The sequence below is a fragment of the Gymnoscopelus braueri genome (genome assembly GCF_963280865.1).
Source record: "Gymnoscopelus braueri genome assembly, chromosome: 19".
Taxonomy (NCBI): Eukaryota; Metazoa; Chordata; class Actinopteri; order Myctophiformes; family Myctophidae; genus Gymnoscopelus; species Gymnoscopelus braueri.
In genome coordinates, this window is record NC_137621.1 from 49,763,129 (window position 1) to 49,781,625 (window position 18,497).

Genomic DNA, 18,497 nt, shown 5'->3' on the forward strand with positions numbered 1-18,497 from the left:
AGAAACAAGCAACCTGGTATAATATGACTGTGTCATATCTTGTTTTCCTTAGTTTTAGTTAACTAGAATTACCTCGTTACCTTCCATTCCATCATCATATCAACTATGCAAATGTTAAGACCAAAGTGACATTTGTTTCGTTGTTTGTTTGTTTTTGAGGTTGGGGTACATGGTGTTTTTAGAGGCCATGGCTTACGGGACTTGGCCTGCATTCTAACATGCCCTTGATAATATCCCAATCTGACCTGAGGTGTGGGCATACATAAGGGTCCATTTGGTCATAAAGGACTCACAGACAGACGTACAATGTCAACTTTATTATATAGATTACCATACAACAATAATAACAATGTACCACATCCAATATGTCCAATAGTGGAACCATCACCCAATAATAAATACAATATCAAATACAATAATAAATACAATGCACAATTATATATACTTACTAAACGTATGTGCATAACCAAGTGCATGTTTTAAGTGCTATTAAACCAAAATCTTGGCCTGGACCACTGACGTAGCGGTCCAGGCACCTATAGGCTCAATGTAACCTGATAGCGCGTCGCTGGTTTGAGTCCCAATACCGACGGCCTTTGCTGCAGGTGCAAAGCCCCAAAAACTAAACAAAAAAAAGGATCATCTTGAAATAAATATTTTTTATCCCCATTTCCTATCAGCCTACTGTCCAATCCATAAAGGTGTGAAAGCCAAAAAAATTTTTTTATCTTAAAATAAATATTGTTAACAATCTTAATGACAAGGGATTATCTTCATTAGATTTTGTATTCCATCTCTACAACAGCCATTGGCTGTTTAATGCAGTGTAGGCAAATGATATGAGCAGTAATGTGAACATATTGAGGGGTCCTCTCATGGTTGTTGCTCCATTGGAGTTCAATGCTGTTGCAGCAGTTGTCAGTGCTAAAGGTTCTGCTGGGGCAGTTGTCGTTACTACGGTTGTTGTTGTCGCTGTTGTCGTCTTTGCTTCAGTTGGATTTGCATTTGGGGTACCTGCAATCACAAGAAACAACACTTATTTTCAGCAGTGGTGCAAAGTACCGGTACTGTACTTAAGTACACTTTTGAGGAATTTGTACTTTACTGGAGTATTTCCAATGTTCAATACTTTAACTTCTACTCCACTACATCTCAGAGGAAAATATTATACTTTTACTCCACTACTTTTATTTGAAAACAGATTTTGATTACTATTACAACATATATACAGTAACCACTTCAGCTCTATATACATTTCGACCATTTGAAAATAGCCAATCTACAAGCTCATGCGTGTAAGCTTGTAGATCTGGCCTGCTATTTTCAAAAGATTTCAATACATTTAAAAAAACTTTTTTGGTACTTTTGGTAGGCCTACTTTTTGATGCCAATACTTTTGTACTTTTACTACATTTTGAAGTACATTTTGATTACCGGACTTTTACTTGTAACAGAGTATATCTACATTGCAGTATTGATACTTTTACTTAAGTAAAACATTTGAGTACTTTTTCCACCACTGATTCTCAGGTCATATTTCCCCAGTAAAACAAACAGTGGTATAATTTCACGAGAAGGACACTAACCTGCTGTGATCGTGTCCGGCTCGATATCAAGGAATGCAACTGACGTATTGATAGCTGTTTCGAGTGAATTCACTGCATGGGTGGCATTAGGAACCACATATGGGTTAATGAAGGTCAAATTTGCTTGTACATTGACAGAACCCGGCCTGTTGATACAAAAGGATGTGAGTTAATAATAGTATTGGTATTAATTTCAGACTTGAAGTATGTCATATACGTGTCCAAGAGTGTGTGAGAATATTGAAACTACTTACGTTAACTGTATGACAAAGGGCTCCAGGAAAATCGTTGGATATGCCGTTTTGAATGCTTCGTTAAGCTAAAGAATAAGGAAACAAATATAGTGTTGGTATTGTTCAGTGGTGTAAAGTAACTACCGTAAGTACATGTACTCAAGTACTGTAAGTACAATTTTGAGGTACTTTTATTATATATATATATATATTTATATATATATGAAAGAGAAAAAATAACACATTTCAAATTAACATGTGGTTCCTTACCTCTGCTGTGATATTAGCAACCAGCTCTTGGTATTCAGTTGAGGTAGGATCGTTGTATTCTGGGATGAATTCACGTTTGATCTGAAAGTCTAGTATAAGAAAGCCCTCTACTGTTTGTGGAGGATCAGTTGCTGCTGTGGTGGTGTCTGGACTTGCGACAGTTGTTGCTGCTGAGATCTGAAAATGGAAATGTATTGCATGTTTATGCAATCATTCATTCAATCAGTCACTCCATAAACGTTCAGATTATGAGTGCCTCTCCAGTCCAGGCTATCTCTCATTAAAGTGGCGGCACGGGACTCACTGCAGCCCTCCTGAGTCTCACGGGAATGCCTGCTTTATTTTAGTGTAACTCGAACGCGTGCTGCTCGGTATGGGTTAAATAATTTAATATACAAACATATTCCATTGATGGCGATGTGATTGGTGTCATAATCTGTCATTCAGGTAGGCTACTAGCCTACTTGACAAAGATTGTACCGTTACGGAATACATGAAAGTGTAGGTAAGTGTGTGTGTGTGTGTGTGTGTGTGTGTGTGTGTGTGTGTGTGTGTGTGTGTGTGTGTGTGTGTGTGTGTGTGTGCGCGCGTGTGCGTGTCTGTGACGTGTGTGACTTGACAGGCAGTGAGGCGGGCGGGGGAAACTCTCCTCCATGCTTTTTTTTTTTACGTATTCCGGTTCTTCATGTCGTAAAATCGGAGAATATTTAAGGGTGTGTTATTTAAATGGTGCTCTGTTTCAGCCGTCAGATTTATCAAAGCTCCAACCAAATATACGCTAGGATGGGCTGTATAGGATCCTTTGATAAATGCCACTTGGACGTTGGCCTGCGGGCAAATTTAATGCAAAAAATAAGCCGTTTTTTTAACTCCATTGATAAAAAAAGGGCCATTGTATTTATTCCTTACCTTGTTTGTGGTTGTTCTAGTTGTGGTTGCCTGAGATATCGTTGTAGTTACAGTAGGTGGACTTGCACTTGTGGTTGATAATGTGGTGGCTGTAGTTGTTGGAGTTTTAGTGGTGGAAGTTGTGGTGGGAGTCGAAGTTGTTTGAATAGTTGTTGTGGTTGGCGTAAGGGTTGGAGTCGTGGTAGTTTGAGTCGTTACCACAGTTGTTGGTGTCGCTGTTGTCGGTGCTACAGTTGGATTTGTGTTCGGGATGCCTGCCATCACAGGAAACAACACTTAATTTCTCATATCATTTTTAAATAACAAACAGTGATGTGATTTCATGAGAAGGACACTAACCTCCTTTGATACTGTTCGGCACGATATCAAGGAATGCAACAAGCGTATCGATAGCTGTTTCGAGTGCATTCACTGCATAGGTGGCATTAGGAACCACATATGGGTTAATAAAGGTCAAATTTGCTTGTACATTGACAGAACCCGGCCTGTTGATACAAAAGGATGTGAGTTAGTAATAGCATTGGTATTAATTTCACACTTGAAGTATGTCATATATATTTCCAAGAGTGTGTGAGAATATTGAAACTACTTACGTTAACTGTATGACAAAGGGCTCCAGGAAAATCGTTGGATATGCCGTTTTGAATGCTTCGTTAAGCTAAAGAATAAGGAAACAAATATAGTGTTGGTATTGTTCAGTGGTGTAAAGTAACTAAGTACATGTACTCAAGTACTGTAAGTACAATTTTGAGGTACTTTTACTTTACTGGAGTATTTCCAATTTTCAATACTTTTACTTCTACTCCACTAGATCTCAGAGGCAAATACTGTAATATTGTACTACTCCACTAAAATTATTTGAAAACTGTAGTTACTAGTTAATTTGCAGATATTACTTATTATTTATATATATACTTATTATAAAAAACACATTAACCACTTTAACCCTGTTTTATATATAGGCTAACACATCGCGATGTGATGCGTTGTGAGCTTGTAGATCTGCTGTTTTCAAACATTTTAGTACTTTTACTTTTCGTACTTTAAGTATATTTTGATGCCAATACTTTTGTACTTTTACTCAAGTACTACATTGTGGTATTGCTACTTTTACTTAAGTAAAACATCCGAGTACATCTTCCGCCACTGGTATAGTTTATGTAATCCATAAGATAATATTTCTGGGATTCATTTTGAATCTGTAGTATATATATATATATATATATATATATATGAAAAGAAAAGAAAAAACATTTCATGTGGTTCCTTACCTCTGCTGTGATATTAGCAACCAGCTCTTGGTATTCAGTTGAGGCAGGATTGTTGTATTCTGGGATGAATTCACGTGTGATCTTAAAGTCTATTATAAGAAAGCCCACTGCTGTTTTTGGAGGATCAGTCGCTGCTGTGGTGGTGTCTGGACTTGCGACAGTTGTTGCTGCTGAGATCTGAAAATGGAAATGTATTAGAAAATATATAAATAGAGGATCCCTCACATGTCTGTGACTTGCCAAGAAAGACAGTCCTAATGTTGAAATGGAATTGCTCAGAGGCCTGTGTGTGTGTGTGTGTGTGTGTGTGTGTGTGTGTGTGTGTGTGTGTGCGTGCGTGCGTGCGCGCGTGCGCGTGCGCGTGCGCGTGTGTGTGTGTGTCTGTTAGGGTTTAACACCGGGAATCCCGGGATGCGGGAATCCCGGGAATTCCGAGGTTATTTACCGTCCCGGGAAATGACTTCGGTTCCCGGGATCCCGTTATTTTTTTTTTCTTGTTATAAATTACTACTAATTGTAGAAAGGCTGCGGACAGATACAGCGCGGAAACAATTGGCAATTAGGCTGCCTGCCACCACAATATCCTCGCCAACCGTGCGAGCATGGCGGCTTCTACAGGCTCAGCTGTGTGGAAGGATTTTACTAAAATAAATGACACAGAGGCTAAATGCTTTACCTGCAAAAAAATATTAAAGTGCATTGGAGGGTCAACCAGTGGTTTGGCTAGACACATGGCCACCCACAGGTCGGGCAGCGGAGCTGGCGAGAGCCGTGAGACAAGCGACGCTGGGCCTCCTGGCAAACAAATGAAACTCGACTCCTACTTCGGTGCAAAGAAACCATTCGATGCGATTCTGGCCGAGCTTGCCGCGCTGGATGGATTTTCATTCAATGCTATAGCAAAGAGTGCATATCTCCGACATGCCCTGGAGAATGACGGCCACAAGTTGCCAACAAACCCAGACTTGATAGCCCAGAAGGTGCAGGCCTTTGCGGCGGAGCAACAGAGTCATCTGGTCGATGCCTTTAAAATGATGATACGCAACACGGGTGTTCGTTTCTCGCTTACAATGGATGAATATACCTCCCTACAAAACAAGCGATTTATGAACATTAACCTGCACACTGAGGACGACCATTGGAACCTGGGGGTTTTCCGGATTGAGGGAAGCATGACGTCCGAGAGAGTGGTTGAGCTTATAAATGATAAACTTGCAATCTATTCCCTTAACATGGATGACCACATCGTGTGTGCCACCACCGACGGAGCCTCTGTGATGGTGAAGTATGGAAAACTGGTCCTCCCTGAACACCAGCTGTGCTATTGCCACGCCATCCACTTGGCCGTTATGGATATACTCTACAGCAAAAAAGCGGCACAGCCTGCAAATAATGATACGAGTGATGATGATGATGAAGAGACAGGCTACGAAGAAAATGTGGAGGAGCAGCGTCTATCCAGAGTGAATTTACAGAGCTCTGTGGACAAGGTGATTATGTTTAACTAACTTTGTTACACACTGCAACAAACATGTTTTATTATTTTCTCACTCACGTCAGCCTATATTAGACCCATATTAATGTAATTAATGTTTTGCTATTTTCACCTATTAATAGGTTCGAAAGATTGCCAGACATTTCCGAAGGTCTCCTCGTTCCAACGAGATACTACAGGCTTACGTCAAAGAAGATTTGGGAAAAGAATTGAAGCTCCATCTAGACTGTCGCACAAGGTGGGACAGTATGAGTGACATGGTGGACCGTTACATAATGCTGCATCGCCAGGTTTCCAAAGCACTGATTGACGTCCAGCCAGCGCTTATTGTCACAGATGATGAGTTAACCAGCCTTCGGGAATTAGCAAATTGCGTGAAACCCTTGAAGATGGGAGTAAAGAAACTGTGCGATAGAGGAGCAAATCTTCTGAAGGCAGATGCCATTTTCAAGTTTATCCTTGCCGAGCTGGAGAAGCAGGACAGCTACATCTCTCAGGAGATGACGGAGGCCATCAGGACCCGATTCGGGGCCAGGAGACTGAACAACATCGTGTCTTTGTACAGGTTATTATTATTATTATTACTATAGCCTATTATTACTTTAATACGAGGCTAATTATTATTATTATTATTATTATAGCCTATTATTCCTTTACATGAAAGTCCATAGGCTATATTTAACCTACACATTATTTGTTTAGGTACCTGCAAAACCCAGTCATTGTGACTACAGGAGATGTGCTGTTCGCTATGCCCTCCAAAAATACTCTGGTGAAGACAGCGCACAGTCTCTGCGAGCGCCTGTTTGTAACAGGTGACACAGCAGAACCCCAACCACCTGATGAGGGAACGGAATCAGAAGAGCAGAGTCAGACTACCGTGAGCCTACAAGCCCACCTGCAGCAAGAAATAGATGCCTGCATGAAAGGCCCAGACTTAGAGGAAAAGACTGGGAATGACCTGCAGAAAATCATTTCGAAGGAATTTGCGCTCTTCGAAGCAACCAAAGTTCGCCCCGAGAATCTCCAACGCCTCTACTTGGCTCTTGGGACCATTCAGCCAACATCGGTGGAAGCTGAGCGAGCCTTTTCAGTGTGTGGGATTTTCATTACCAAACTGAGAAACAGACTGAGCAACAAATCAATCAATGCCCTTTGCTTCCTCAAATCCCACTTCCTCAAATCCCGCAGGGAAAAGAAATAAAGTAATCAAGTGAGCCTGTTTAATTGCCTAATTTATTTTTGTTATATAGGCTACAGTAGGAGGTATTTATTATTTTAAAATGTTTTTCGTTCAAGAAAAAGCATGTCGTGTTCAAGAGATTTCTCTCCTGTGTGAATCCATCTGTTGAAATTAAGAGTTGCATTTATATTTGCCAGATACAACTTAAGTTTTTCCATTCCCCTGTATCAATCCTTGTGGATGTAATTTTGTCTTCAGATTACTATTTAGTGAAATCTTTTCACAAAAACTATACAAGTTAAGGGTTTTTGACCTGTATGAGCATTAATGTTTCAAATTATTATTGTGATTAAACAGTTTTCGACACTGTGTACAAGTAAAGACCCTCCACTGCACCTGTATGAATAAAGTTCATTCAACGTTCAGAAAAGTGTCATTATTCTTCTCATTGCGCAGAGAAGTGCACTTCTTTCCATTCAGAAATGTAATAGAAGAACCGTCGTCCCCAAACACCCTGCCCCAGGTGTAAACCGGCGGCCTCGATCCGCGAAATAAATGGGGCAGTGTGTTTAGGGACGAGCGTTCCGTTTTCCACTCGGAATGGCTCGGTAATTCTCCATAGACTTATCAGCTGTTGTTGCGCGATTCTGGCCCTTTCAAACAAACATATATATATAATATATATATGTTTGTTTGAATTGATATGTTAATATTTCGTTCAAATAAAACGTTTTAAGCAATACAATGTCTATTCTGTTAAAAAATGAAGTATCTACATATAAACTGACTTTTTTTTGACTTTTTTTTTTTTTTTTGCCCTTTAACGGGAATTCCCGGGAAGCCCGGGAAAAGGTCTGAAAATTCCCGGGAATTAAAATTTGATATTTCCCGGAAAATGTTAAACCCTAGTGTCTGTGTGTAGGTATGTATTGTATGATATATACAAAAGATGATATTCCAGAAGTTGAAGCATAATTCTAGTTTGGGTTAAATTAGTTTTATTTATAAGAATCATTTTCATGTTTGATGTATACATATACAATTTGGTGGACTGTGTTTGGAAATGGCTTAATTCTAGTCAATGGACAGATCATTTCTCTCACTGATCCACTTCTCATGGCTCAATATCTTTATTTATAAGTGCTTTTAGATTTGTGACTTTTCTGTAGGATTAGTCTCGAAAGTTTTTAATGTCAAAGCCTAAATCAGTAACATTGTACTGAGACACTGATCATGTCAGTCCTCTTATTGTGTTTTCTTATTTATCATTCATTATGATTAGTGTTTATATTCATTATAACTTTGAAAGGAATGAACGACACTTAGCCAACATGAAACATAATTAGTTTGTGTTAAAAAGGGTATATAGATCTTTGATTTCAAAGATCTATATACAGGAGGTAGTTTATTACAAACATTGAAATTAAAGTTTAATTGTTTCTGTTTATTTTGCATGATATCTTTGTATTTTGGTTGAATAATTTTATGGTATGTTCCCAAAAGGGAAGGGCAATTATTGAGCCTACAGGGTTCAAGTTTGCAATGCAATTATATTTAGGTGTTTAATTTGTTAAGCCAACATACAAAATCATATTGTATTTGTTCCTTACCGTGTTTGTCGTTGTTTCTGGGATAGATGTGGTCGGTATGGAAGTTGTTGTTACCACATAAACTGTGGTAGAAGCTGTTGTTGGACCAGTTGTTTCTACTTTTGCTGGCTTTGTTGTTGATACAGTCTGAGTTGTTACTGCTTCTTTTGTGGTTGTTTCAATAGGTTTGGTTGTTGTTTCCTTTGTTGTTGTTGTTGGTACGCTGGTTGTCGTGATTACAACAATTGGTTTTGAAGAAACAGCAGTTGTTTCTGGGCTAGTTGCTGTAACTACAGGTACGGAAGTTGTTGTTTCACGAATAACTGTGGTAGAAGCTGTTGTAGGACCAGTTCTTTCTAGTTTTGGTAACTTTGTAGTTGATATAGTCTGAGTTGTTGTTGCTTCCTTTGTTGTTGTTTCAACAGGTTTTGTTGTTGTTTCCTTTATTGTTGTTGTTATTGGTACAATTGAGGTCGTGGTTTCAACAGTGGGCTTGGGAGTAACTGTTGTTTCTGGGCTAGTTGTGGTCTCAGGAACTGGGGTGGTGGTTTCACGAATAACTGTGGTAAAAGCTGTTGTTGGACCAGTTGTTTCTACTTTCGGTGGCTTTGTTGTTGATACAGCCTGAGATGTTGTTGCTTCCTTTGTGGTTGTTGCAATAGGTTTGGTTGTTGTGTCCGTTGTTGTTGGTACACTGGTTGTCGTGGTTAAAACGGTGGGCTTGGAAGTGACAACAGTTGTTTCCAGGATAGGTGTGGTCGGTAAGGAGGTTGTTGTTACCAGAATAACTGTGGTAGAAGCTGTTGTTGGCCCAGTTGTTTCTACTTTTGGTGGCTTTGTTGTTGATACAGCCTGAGATGTTGTTGCTTCCTTTGTGGTTGTTTCAACAGGTTTGGTTGTTGTTTCCGTTGTTATTGGTACACTGGTTGTCGTGGTTAAAATGGTGGGCTTGGAAGTGACAACAGTTGTTTCCGGGATAGGTGTGGTCGGTATGGAGGTTGTTGTTACCAGAATAACTGTGGTAGAAGCTGTTGTTGGCCCAGTTGTTTCTACTTTTGGTGGCTTTGTTGTTGATACAGTCTGAGTTGTTGTTGCTTCCTTTGTGGTTGTTTCAACAGGTTTTGTTGTTGTTTGCTTTGTTGTTGTTGTTATTGGTACAATTGAGGTCGTGGTTTCAACAGTGGGCTTGGAAGTAACTGTTGTTTCTGGGCTAGTTGTGGTCTCAGGAACTGGGCTGGTGGTTTCACGAATAACTGTGGTAAAAGCTGTTGTTGGACCAGTTGTTTCTACTTTCGGTGGCTTTGTTGTTGATACAGCCTGAGATGTTGTTGTTTCCTTTGTGTTTTTTTCAACAGGTTTGGTTGTTGTTTCCTTTGATGCTGTTGGTGGAACACTGGTTGTTCTGGTTACAACAGTGGGCTTGGAAGTAACTGATGTTTCTGGGCTAGTTGTGGTCTCAGGAACAGAGGTGGTGGTTTCACGAATAACTGTGGTAGAAGCTGTTGTTGGACCAGTTGTTTCTACTTTTGGTGTCTTTGTTGTTGATACAGCCTGAGATGTTGTTGCTTCCTTTGTGGTTGTTGCAATAGGTTTGGTTGTTGTTTCCGTTGTTGTTGGTACACTGGTTGTCGTGGTTAAAACGGTGGGCTTGGAAGTGACAAAAGTTGTTTCCAGGATAGGTGTGGTCGGTATGGAGGTTGTTGTTACCAGAATAACTGTGGTAGAAGCTGTTGTTGGCCCAGTTGTTTCTACTTTTGGTGGCTTTGTTGTTGATACAGCCTGAGATGTTGTTGCTTCCTTTGTGGTTGTTTCAACAGGTTTGGTTGTTGTTTCAGTTGTTGTTGGTACACTGGTTCTCGTGGTTAAAACGGTGGGCTTGGAAGTGACAACAGTTGTTTCCGGGATAGGTGTGGTGGGTATGGAGGTTGTTGTTACCAGAATAACTGTGGTAGAAGCTGTTGTTGGCTTAGTTGTTTCTACTTTTGGTGGCTTTGTTGTTGATACAGTCTGAGTTGTTGTTGCTTCCTTTGTGGTTGTTTCAACAGGTTTTGTTGTTCTTTCCGTTGTTGTCGTTATTGGTACAATTGAGGTTGTGGTTTCAAAAGTGGGCTTGGAAGTAACTGTTGTTTCTGGGCTAGTTGTGGTCTCAGGAACAGAGGTGGTGGTTTCACGAATAACTGTGGTAGAAGCTGTTGTTGGACCAGTTGTTTCTACTTTTGGTGGCTTTGTTGTTGATACAGTCTGAGTTGTTGTTGCTTCCTTTGTGGTTGTTTCAACATGTTTTGTTGTTGTTTGCTTTGTTGTTGTTGTTATTGGTACAATTGAGGTCGTGGTTTTAACTGTGGGCTTGGAAGTAACTGTTGTTTCTGGGCTAGTTGTGGTCTCAGGAACTGGGGTGGTGGTTTCACGAATAACTGTGGTAAAAGCTGTTGTTGGACCCGTTGTTTCTACTTTCGGTGGCTTTGTTGTTGATACAGCCTGATATGTTGTTGCTTCCTTTGTGGATGTTGCAATAGGTTTGGTTGTTGTTTCCGTTGTTGTTGGTACACTGGTTGTCGTGGTTAAAACGGTGGGCTTGGATGTGACAACAGTTGTTTCCAGGATAGGTGTGGTCGGTATGGAGGTTGTTGTTACCAGAATAACTGTGGTTGAAGCTGTTGTTGGACCAGTTGTTTCTACTTTCGGTGGCTTTGTTGTTGATACAGCCTGAGATGTTGTTGCTTCCTTTGTGGTTGTTTCAACAGGTTTGGTTGTTGTTTCCGTTGTTGTTGGTACACTGGTTGTCGTGGTTAAAACGGTGGGCTTGGAAGTGACAACAGGTGGTTCCAGGATAGGTGTGGTCGGTATGGAGGTTGTTGTTACCAGAATAACTGTGGTAGAAGCTGTTGTTGGCCCAGTTGTTTCTACTTTAGGTGGCTTTGTTGTTGATACAGCCTGAGATGTTTTTGCTTCCTTTGTGGTTGTTTCAACAGGTTTGGTTGTTGTTTCCGTTGTTGTTGGTACACTGGTTGTCGTGGTTAAAACGGTGGGCTTGGAAGTGACAACAGTTGTTTCCAGGATAGGTGTGGTCGGTATGGAGGTTGTTGTTACCAGAGTAACTGTGGTAGAAGCTGTTGTTGGCCCAGTTGTTTCTACTTTTGGTGGCTTTGTTGTTGATACAGTCTGAGTTGTTGTTGCTTCCTTTGTGGTTGTTTTAACAGGTTTTGTTGTTGTTTGCTTTGTTGTTGTTGTTGGTACAATTGAGGTTGTGGTTTCAAAAGTGGGCTTGGAAGTGACTGTTGTTTCTGGGCTAGTTGTGGTCTCATGAACAGAGGTGGTGGTTTCACGAATAACTGTGGTAGAAGCTGTTGGACTAGTTGTTTCTACCTTTGGTGGATTTGTTGTTGATACAGTGTGAGTTGTTGTTGCCTCCTTTGTGGTTGTTTCAACAGATTTTGTTGTTGTTGTTGGCTTTGTTGTTGTTGTTATTGGTACAATTGAGGTCGTGGTTTCAACAGTGGGCTTGGAAGTAACTGTTGTTTCTGGGCTAGTTGTGGTCTCAGGAACTGGGCTGGTGGTTTCACGAATAACTGTGGTAAAAGCTGTTGTTGGACCAGTTGTTTCTACTTTCGGTGGCTTTTTTGTTGATACAGCCTGAGATGTTGTTGCTTCCATTGTGGTGGTTTCAACAGGTTTGGTTGTTGTTTCCGTTGTTGTTGGTACACTGGTTGTCATGGTTAAAACGGTGGGCTTGGAAGTGACAACAGTTGTTTCCAGGATAGGTGTGGTCGGTATGGAGGTTGTTGTTAACAGAATAACTGTGGTTGAAGCTGTTGTTGGACCAGTTGTTTCTACTTTCGGTGGCTTTGTTGTTGATACAGCCTGAGATGTTGTTGCTTCCTTTGTGGTTGTTTCAACAGGTTTGGTTGTTGTTTCCGTTGTTGTTGGTACACTGGTTGTCGTGGTTAAAACGGTGGGCTTGGAAGTGACAACAGTTGGTTCCAGGATAGGTGTGGTCGGTATGGAGGTTGTTGTTACCAGAATAACTGTGGTAGAAGCTGTTGTTGGCCCAGTTGTTTCTACTTTAGGTGGCTTTGTTGTTGATACAGCCTGAGATGTTTTTGCTTCCTTTGTGGTTGTTTCAACAGGTTTGGTTGTTGTTTCCGTTGTTGTTGGTACACTGGTTGTCGTGGTTAAAACGGTGGGCTTGGAAGTGACAACAGTTGTTTCCAGGATAGGTGTGGTCGGTATGGAGGTTGTTGTTACCAGAGTAACTGTGGTAGAAGCTGTTGTTGGCCCAGTTGTTTCTACTTTTGATGGCTTTGTTGTTGATACAGTCTGAGTTGTTGTTGCTTCCTTTGTGGTTGTTTTAACAGGTTTTGTTGTTGTTTGCTTTGTTGTTGTTGTTGGTACAATTGAGGTTGTGGTTTCAAAAGTGGGCTTGGAAGTGACTGTTGTTTCTGGGCTAGTTGTGGTCTCAGGAACAGAGGTGGTGGTTTCACGAATAACTGTGGTAGAAGCTGTTGGACTAGTTGTTTCTACCTTTGGTGGATTTGTTGTTGATACAGTGTGAGTTGTTGTTGCCTCCTTTGTGGTTGTTTCAACAGATTTTGTTGTTGTTGTTGTTGTTATTGGTTCAATTGAGGTCGTGGTTTCAACAGTGGGCTTGGAAGTAACTGTTGTTTCTGGGCTAGTTGTGGTCTCAGGAACTGGGGTGGTGGTTTCACGAATAACTGTGGTAAAAGCTGTTGTTGGACCAGTTGTTTCTACTTTCGGTGGCTTTTTTGTTGATACAGCCTGAGATGTTGTTGCTTCCATTGTGGTGGTTTCAACAGGTTTGGTTGTTGTTTCCGTTGTTGTTGGTACACTGGTTGTCATGGTTAAAACGGTGGGCTTGGAAGTGACAACAGTTGTTTCCAGGATAGGTGTGGTCGGTATGGAGGTTGTTGTTAACAGAATAATTGTGGTTGAAGCTGTTGTTGGACCAGTTGTTTCTACTTTCGGTGGCTTTGTTGTTGATACAGCCTGAGATGTTTTTGCTTCCTTTGTGGTTGTTTCAACAGGTTTGGTTGTTGTTTCCGTTGTTGTTGGTACACTGGTTGTCGTGGTTAAAACGGTGGGCTTGGAAGTGACAACAGTTGGTTCCAGGATAGGTGTGGTCGGTATGGAGGTTGTTGTTACCAGAATAACTGTGGTAGAAGCTGTTGTTGGCCCAGTTGTTTCTACTTTAGGTGGCTTTGTTGTTGATACAGCCTGAGATGTTTTTGCTTCCTTTGTGGTTGTTTCAACAGGTTTGGTTGTTGTTTCCGTTGTTGTTGGTACACTGGTTGTCGTGGTTAAAACGGTGGGCTTGGAAGTGACAACAGTTGTTTCCAGGATAGGTGTGGTCGGTATGGAGGTTGTTGTTACCAGAGTAACTGTGGTAGAAGCTGTTGTTGGCCCAGTTGTTTCTACTTTTGGTGGTTTTGTTGTTGATACAGTCTGAGTTGTTGCTGCTTCCTTTGTGGTTGTTTCAACAGGTTTTGTTGTTGTTTCTGTTGTTGTTGTTATTGGTACAATTGAGGTTGTGGTTTCAAAAGTGGGCTTGGAAGTAACTGTTGTTTCTGGGCTAGTTGTGGTCTCAGGAACAGAGGTGGTGGTTTCACGAATAACTGTGGTAGAAGCTGTTGGACTAGTTGTTTCTACTTTTGGTGGATTTGTTGTTGATACAGTGTGAGTTGTTGTTGCCTCCTTTGTGGTTGTTTCAACAGATTTTGTTGTTGTTGTTGGCTTTGTTGTTGTTGTTATTGGTACAATTGAGGTCGTGGTTTCAACAGTGGGCTTGGAAGTATCTGTTGTTTCTGGGCTAGTTGTGGTCTCAGGAACTGGGGTGGTGGTTTCACGAATAACTGTGGTAGAAGCTGTTGGACTAGTTGTTTCTACCTTTGGTGGATTTGTTGTTGATACAGTGTGAGTTGTTGTTGCCTCCTTTGTGGTTGTTTTAACAGGTTTTGTTGTTGTTTGCTTTGTTGTTGTTGTTGGTACAATTGAGGTTGTGGTTTCAACAGTGGGCTTGGAAGTAACTGTTGTTTCTGGGCTAGTTGTGGTCTCAGGAACTGGGGTGGTGGTTTCACGAATAACTGTGGTAAAAGCTGTTGTTGGACCAGTTGTTTCTACTTTCGGTGGCTTTTTTGTTGATACAGCCTGAGATGTTGTTGCTTCCATTGTGGTGGTTTCAACAGGTTTGGTTGTTGTTTCCGTTGTTGTTGGTACACTGGTTGTCATGGTTAAAACGGTGGGCTTGGAAGTGACAACAGTTGTTTCCAGGATAGGTGTGGTCGGTATGGAGGTTGTTGTTAACAGAATAACTGTGGTTGAAGCTGTTGTTGGACCAGTTGTTTCTACTTTCGGTGGCTTTGTTGTTGATACAGCCTGAGATGTTGTTGCTTCCTTTGTGGTTGTTTCAACAGGTTTGGTTGTTGTTTCCGTTGTTGTTGGTACACTGGTTGTCGTGGTTAAAACGGTGGGCTTGGAAGTGACAACAGTTGGTTCCAGGATAGGTGTGGTCGGTATGGAGGTTGTTGTTACCAGAATAACTGTGGTAGAAGCTGTTGTTGGCCCAGTTGTTTCTACTTTAGGTGGCTTTGTTGTTGATACAGCCTGAGATGTTTTTGCTTCCTTTGTGGTTGTTTCAACAGGTTTGGTTGTTGTTTCCGTTGTTGTTGGTACACTGGTTGTCGTGGTTAAAACGGTGGGCTTGGAAGTGACAACAGTTGTTTCCAGGATAGGTGTGGTCGGTATGGAGGTTGTTGTTACCAGAGTAACTGTGGTAGAAGCTGTTGTTGGCCCAGTTGTTTCTACTTTTGGTGGCTTTGTTGTTGATACAGTCTGAGTTGTTGCTGCTTCCTTTGTGGTTGTTTCAACAGGTTTTGTTGTTGTTTCTGTTGTTGTTGTTATTGGTACAATTGAGGTTGTGGTTTCAAAAGTGGGCTTGGAAGTAACTGTTGTTTCTGGGCTAGTTGTGGTCTCAGGAACAGAGGTGGTGGTTTCACGAATAACTGTGGTAGAAGCTGTTGGACTAGTTGTTTCTACTTTTGGTGGATTTGTTGTTGATACAGTGTGAGTTGTTGTTGCCTCCTTTGTGGTTGTTTCAACAGATTTTGTTGTTGTTGTTGGCTTTGTTGTTGTTGTTATTGGTACAATTGAGGTCGTGGTTTCAACAGTGGGCTTGGAAGTATCTGTTGTTTCTGGGCTAGTTGTGGTCTCAGGAACTGGGGTGGTGGTTTCACGAATAACTGTGGTAGAAGCTGTTGGACTAGTTGTTTCTACCTTTGGTGGATTTGTTGTTGATACAGTGTGAGTTGTTGTTGCCTCCTTTGTGGTTGTTTTAACAGGTTTTGTTGTTGTTTGCTTTGTTGTTGGTACAATTGAGGTTGTGGTTTCAAAAGTGGGCTTGGAAGTGACTGTTGTTTCTGGGCTAGTTGTGGTCTCAGGAACAGAGGTGGTGGTTTCACGAATAACTGTGGTAGAAGCTGTTGGACTAGTTGTTTCTACCTTTGGTGGATTTGTTGTTGATACAGTGTGAGTTGTTGTTGCCTCCTTTGTGGTTGTTTCAACAGATTTTGTTGTTGTTGTTGGCTTTGTTGTTGTTGTTATTGGTACAATTGAGGTCGTGGTTTCAACAGTGGGCTTGGAAGTAACTGTTGTTTCTGGGCTAGTTGTGGTCTCAGGAACTGGGGTGGTGGTTTCACGAATAACTGTGGTAAAAGCTGTTGTTGGACCAGTTGTTTCTACTTTCGGTGTTTTTTTTGTTGATACAGCCTGAGATGTTGTTGCTTCCATTGTGGTGGTTTCAACAGGTTTGGTTGTTGTTTCCGTTGTTGTTGGTACACTGGTTGTCATGGTTAAAACGGTGGGCTTGGAAGTGACAACAGTTGTTTCCAGGATAGGTGTGGTCGGTATGGAGGTTGTTGTTAACAGAATAACTGTGGTTGAAGCTGTTGTTGGACCAGTTGTTTCTACTTTCGGTGGCTTTGTTGTTGATACAGCCTGAGATGTTGTTGCTTCCTTTGTGGTTGTTTCAACAGGTTTGGTTGTTGTTTCCGTTGTTGTTGGTACACTGGTTGTCGTGGTTAAAACGGTGGGCTTGGAAGTGACAACAGTTGTTTCCAGGATAGGTGTGGTCGGTATGGAGGTTGTTGTTACCAGAGTAACTGTGGTAGAAGCTGTTGTTGGCCCAGTTGTTTCTACTTTTGGTGGTTTTGTTGTTGATACAGTCTGAGTTGTTGCTGCTTCCTTTGTGGTTGTTTCAACAGGTTTTGTTGTTGTTTCCGTTGTTGTTGTTATTGGTACAATTGAGGTTGTGGTTTCAAAAGTGGGCTTGGAAGTAACTGTTGTTTCTGGGCTAGTTGTGGTCTCAGGAACAGAGGTGGTGGTTTCACGAATAACTGTGGTAGAAGCTGTTGGACTAGTTGTTTCTACTTTTGGTGGATTTGTTGTTGATACAGTGTGAGTTGTTGTTGCCTCCTTTGTGGTTGTTTCAACAGATTTTGTTGTTGTTGTTGGCTTTGTTGTTGTTGTTATTGGTACAATTGAGGTCGTGGTTTCAACAGTGGGCTTGGAAGTATCTGTTGTTTCTGGGCTAGTTGTGGTCTCAGGAACTGGGGTGGTGGTTTCACGAATAACTGTGGTAAAAGCTGTTGTTGGACCAGTTGTTTCTACTTTCGGTGGCTTTTTTGTTGATACAGCCTGAGATGTTGTTGCTTCCATTGTGGTGGTTTCAACAGGTTTGGTTGTTGTTTCCGTTGTTGTTGGTACACTGGTTGTCATGGTTAAAACGGTGGGCTTGGAAGTGACAACAGTTGTTTCCAGGATAGGTGTGGTCGGTATGGAGGTTGTTGTTAACAGAATAACTGTGGTAGAAGCTGTTGTTGGCCCAGTTGTTTCTACTTTTGGTGAGTTTGTTGTTGATACAGCCTGAAATGTTGTTGCTTCCTTTGTGGTTGTTTCAACAGGTCTTGGTGTTGTTTCCGTTGTTGTTAGTACACTGGTTGTCGTGGTTAAAACGGTGGGCTTGGAAGTCACAACAGTTGTTTCCGGGATAGGTGTGGTTGGTATGGAGGTTGTTGTTACCAGAATAACTGTGGTAGAAGCTGTTGTTGGCCCAGTTGTTTCTACTTTTGGTGGTTTTGTTGTTGATACAGTCTGAGTTGTTGCTGCTTCCTTTGTGGTTGTTTCAACAGGTTTTGTTGTTGTTTCCGTTGTTGTTGTTATTGGTACAATTGAGGTTGTGGTTTCAACAGTGGGCTTGGAAGTAACTGTTGTTTCTGGGCTAGTTGTGGTCTCAGGAACAGAGGTGGTGGTTTCACGAATAATTGTGGTAGAAGCTGTTGTTGGACCAGTTGTTTCTACTTTTCGTGGCTTTGTTGTTGATACAGTCTGAGATGTTGTTGCTTCCTTTGTGGTTGTTTCAACAGGTTTGGTTGTTGTTTCCATTGCTGTTGGTATACTGGTTGTCGTGGTTAAAACGGTGGGCTTGGAAGTGACAACAGTTGTTTCCGGGATAGGTGTGGTCGGTATGGAGGTTGCTGTTACCGGAATAACTGTGGTAGAAGCTGTTGTTGGACCAGTTGTTTCTACTTTTGGTGGCTTTGTTGTTGATACAGCCTGAGATGTTGTTGCTTCCTTTGTGGTTGTTTCAACAGGTTTTGTTGTTGTTTCCTTTGTTATTGTTGTTATTGGTACAATTGAGGTTGTGGTTTCAACAGTGGGCTTGGAAGTAACTGTTGTTTCTGGGCTAGTTGGTGTCTCAGGAACAGAGGTGGTGGTTTCACGAATAACTTTGGTAGAAGCTGTTGTTGGACCAGTTGTTTCTACTTTTGGTGGCTTTGTTGTTGATACAGCCTGAGATGTTGTTGCTTCCTTTGTGGTTGTTTCAACAGGTTTGGTTGTTGTTTCCGTTGTTGTTGGTACACTGGTTGTCGTGGTTAAAACGGTGGGCTTG

General features: G+C 41.4%; 1 protein-coding gene across 1 annotated transcript; it reads right to left on the minus strand.

The window, feature by feature from the left end:
• Nucleotides 1-762: 762 nt before the first annotated feature.
• Nucleotides 763-17,989, minus strand: LOC308074844 (uncharacterized protein; the record flags this gene model as incomplete). Its single annotated transcript, XM_080414343.1, has 10 exons — nucleotides 763-1,014; nucleotides 1,587-1,732; nucleotides 1,841-1,905; nucleotides 2,090-2,266; nucleotides 2,999-3,252; nucleotides 3,338-3,483; nucleotides 3,592-3,656; nucleotides 4,270-4,446; nucleotides 8,558-8,941; nucleotides 17,969-17,989. The coding sequence occupies 10 exons, from the start codon at nucleotides 17,987-17,989 to the stop codon at nucleotides 797-799; spliced, it is 1,653 nt and encodes a 550-aa protein (XP_080270469.1). The 3' UTR covers nucleotides 763-796.
• Between the last annotated feature and the right edge of the window lie 508 nt (nucleotides 17,990-18,497).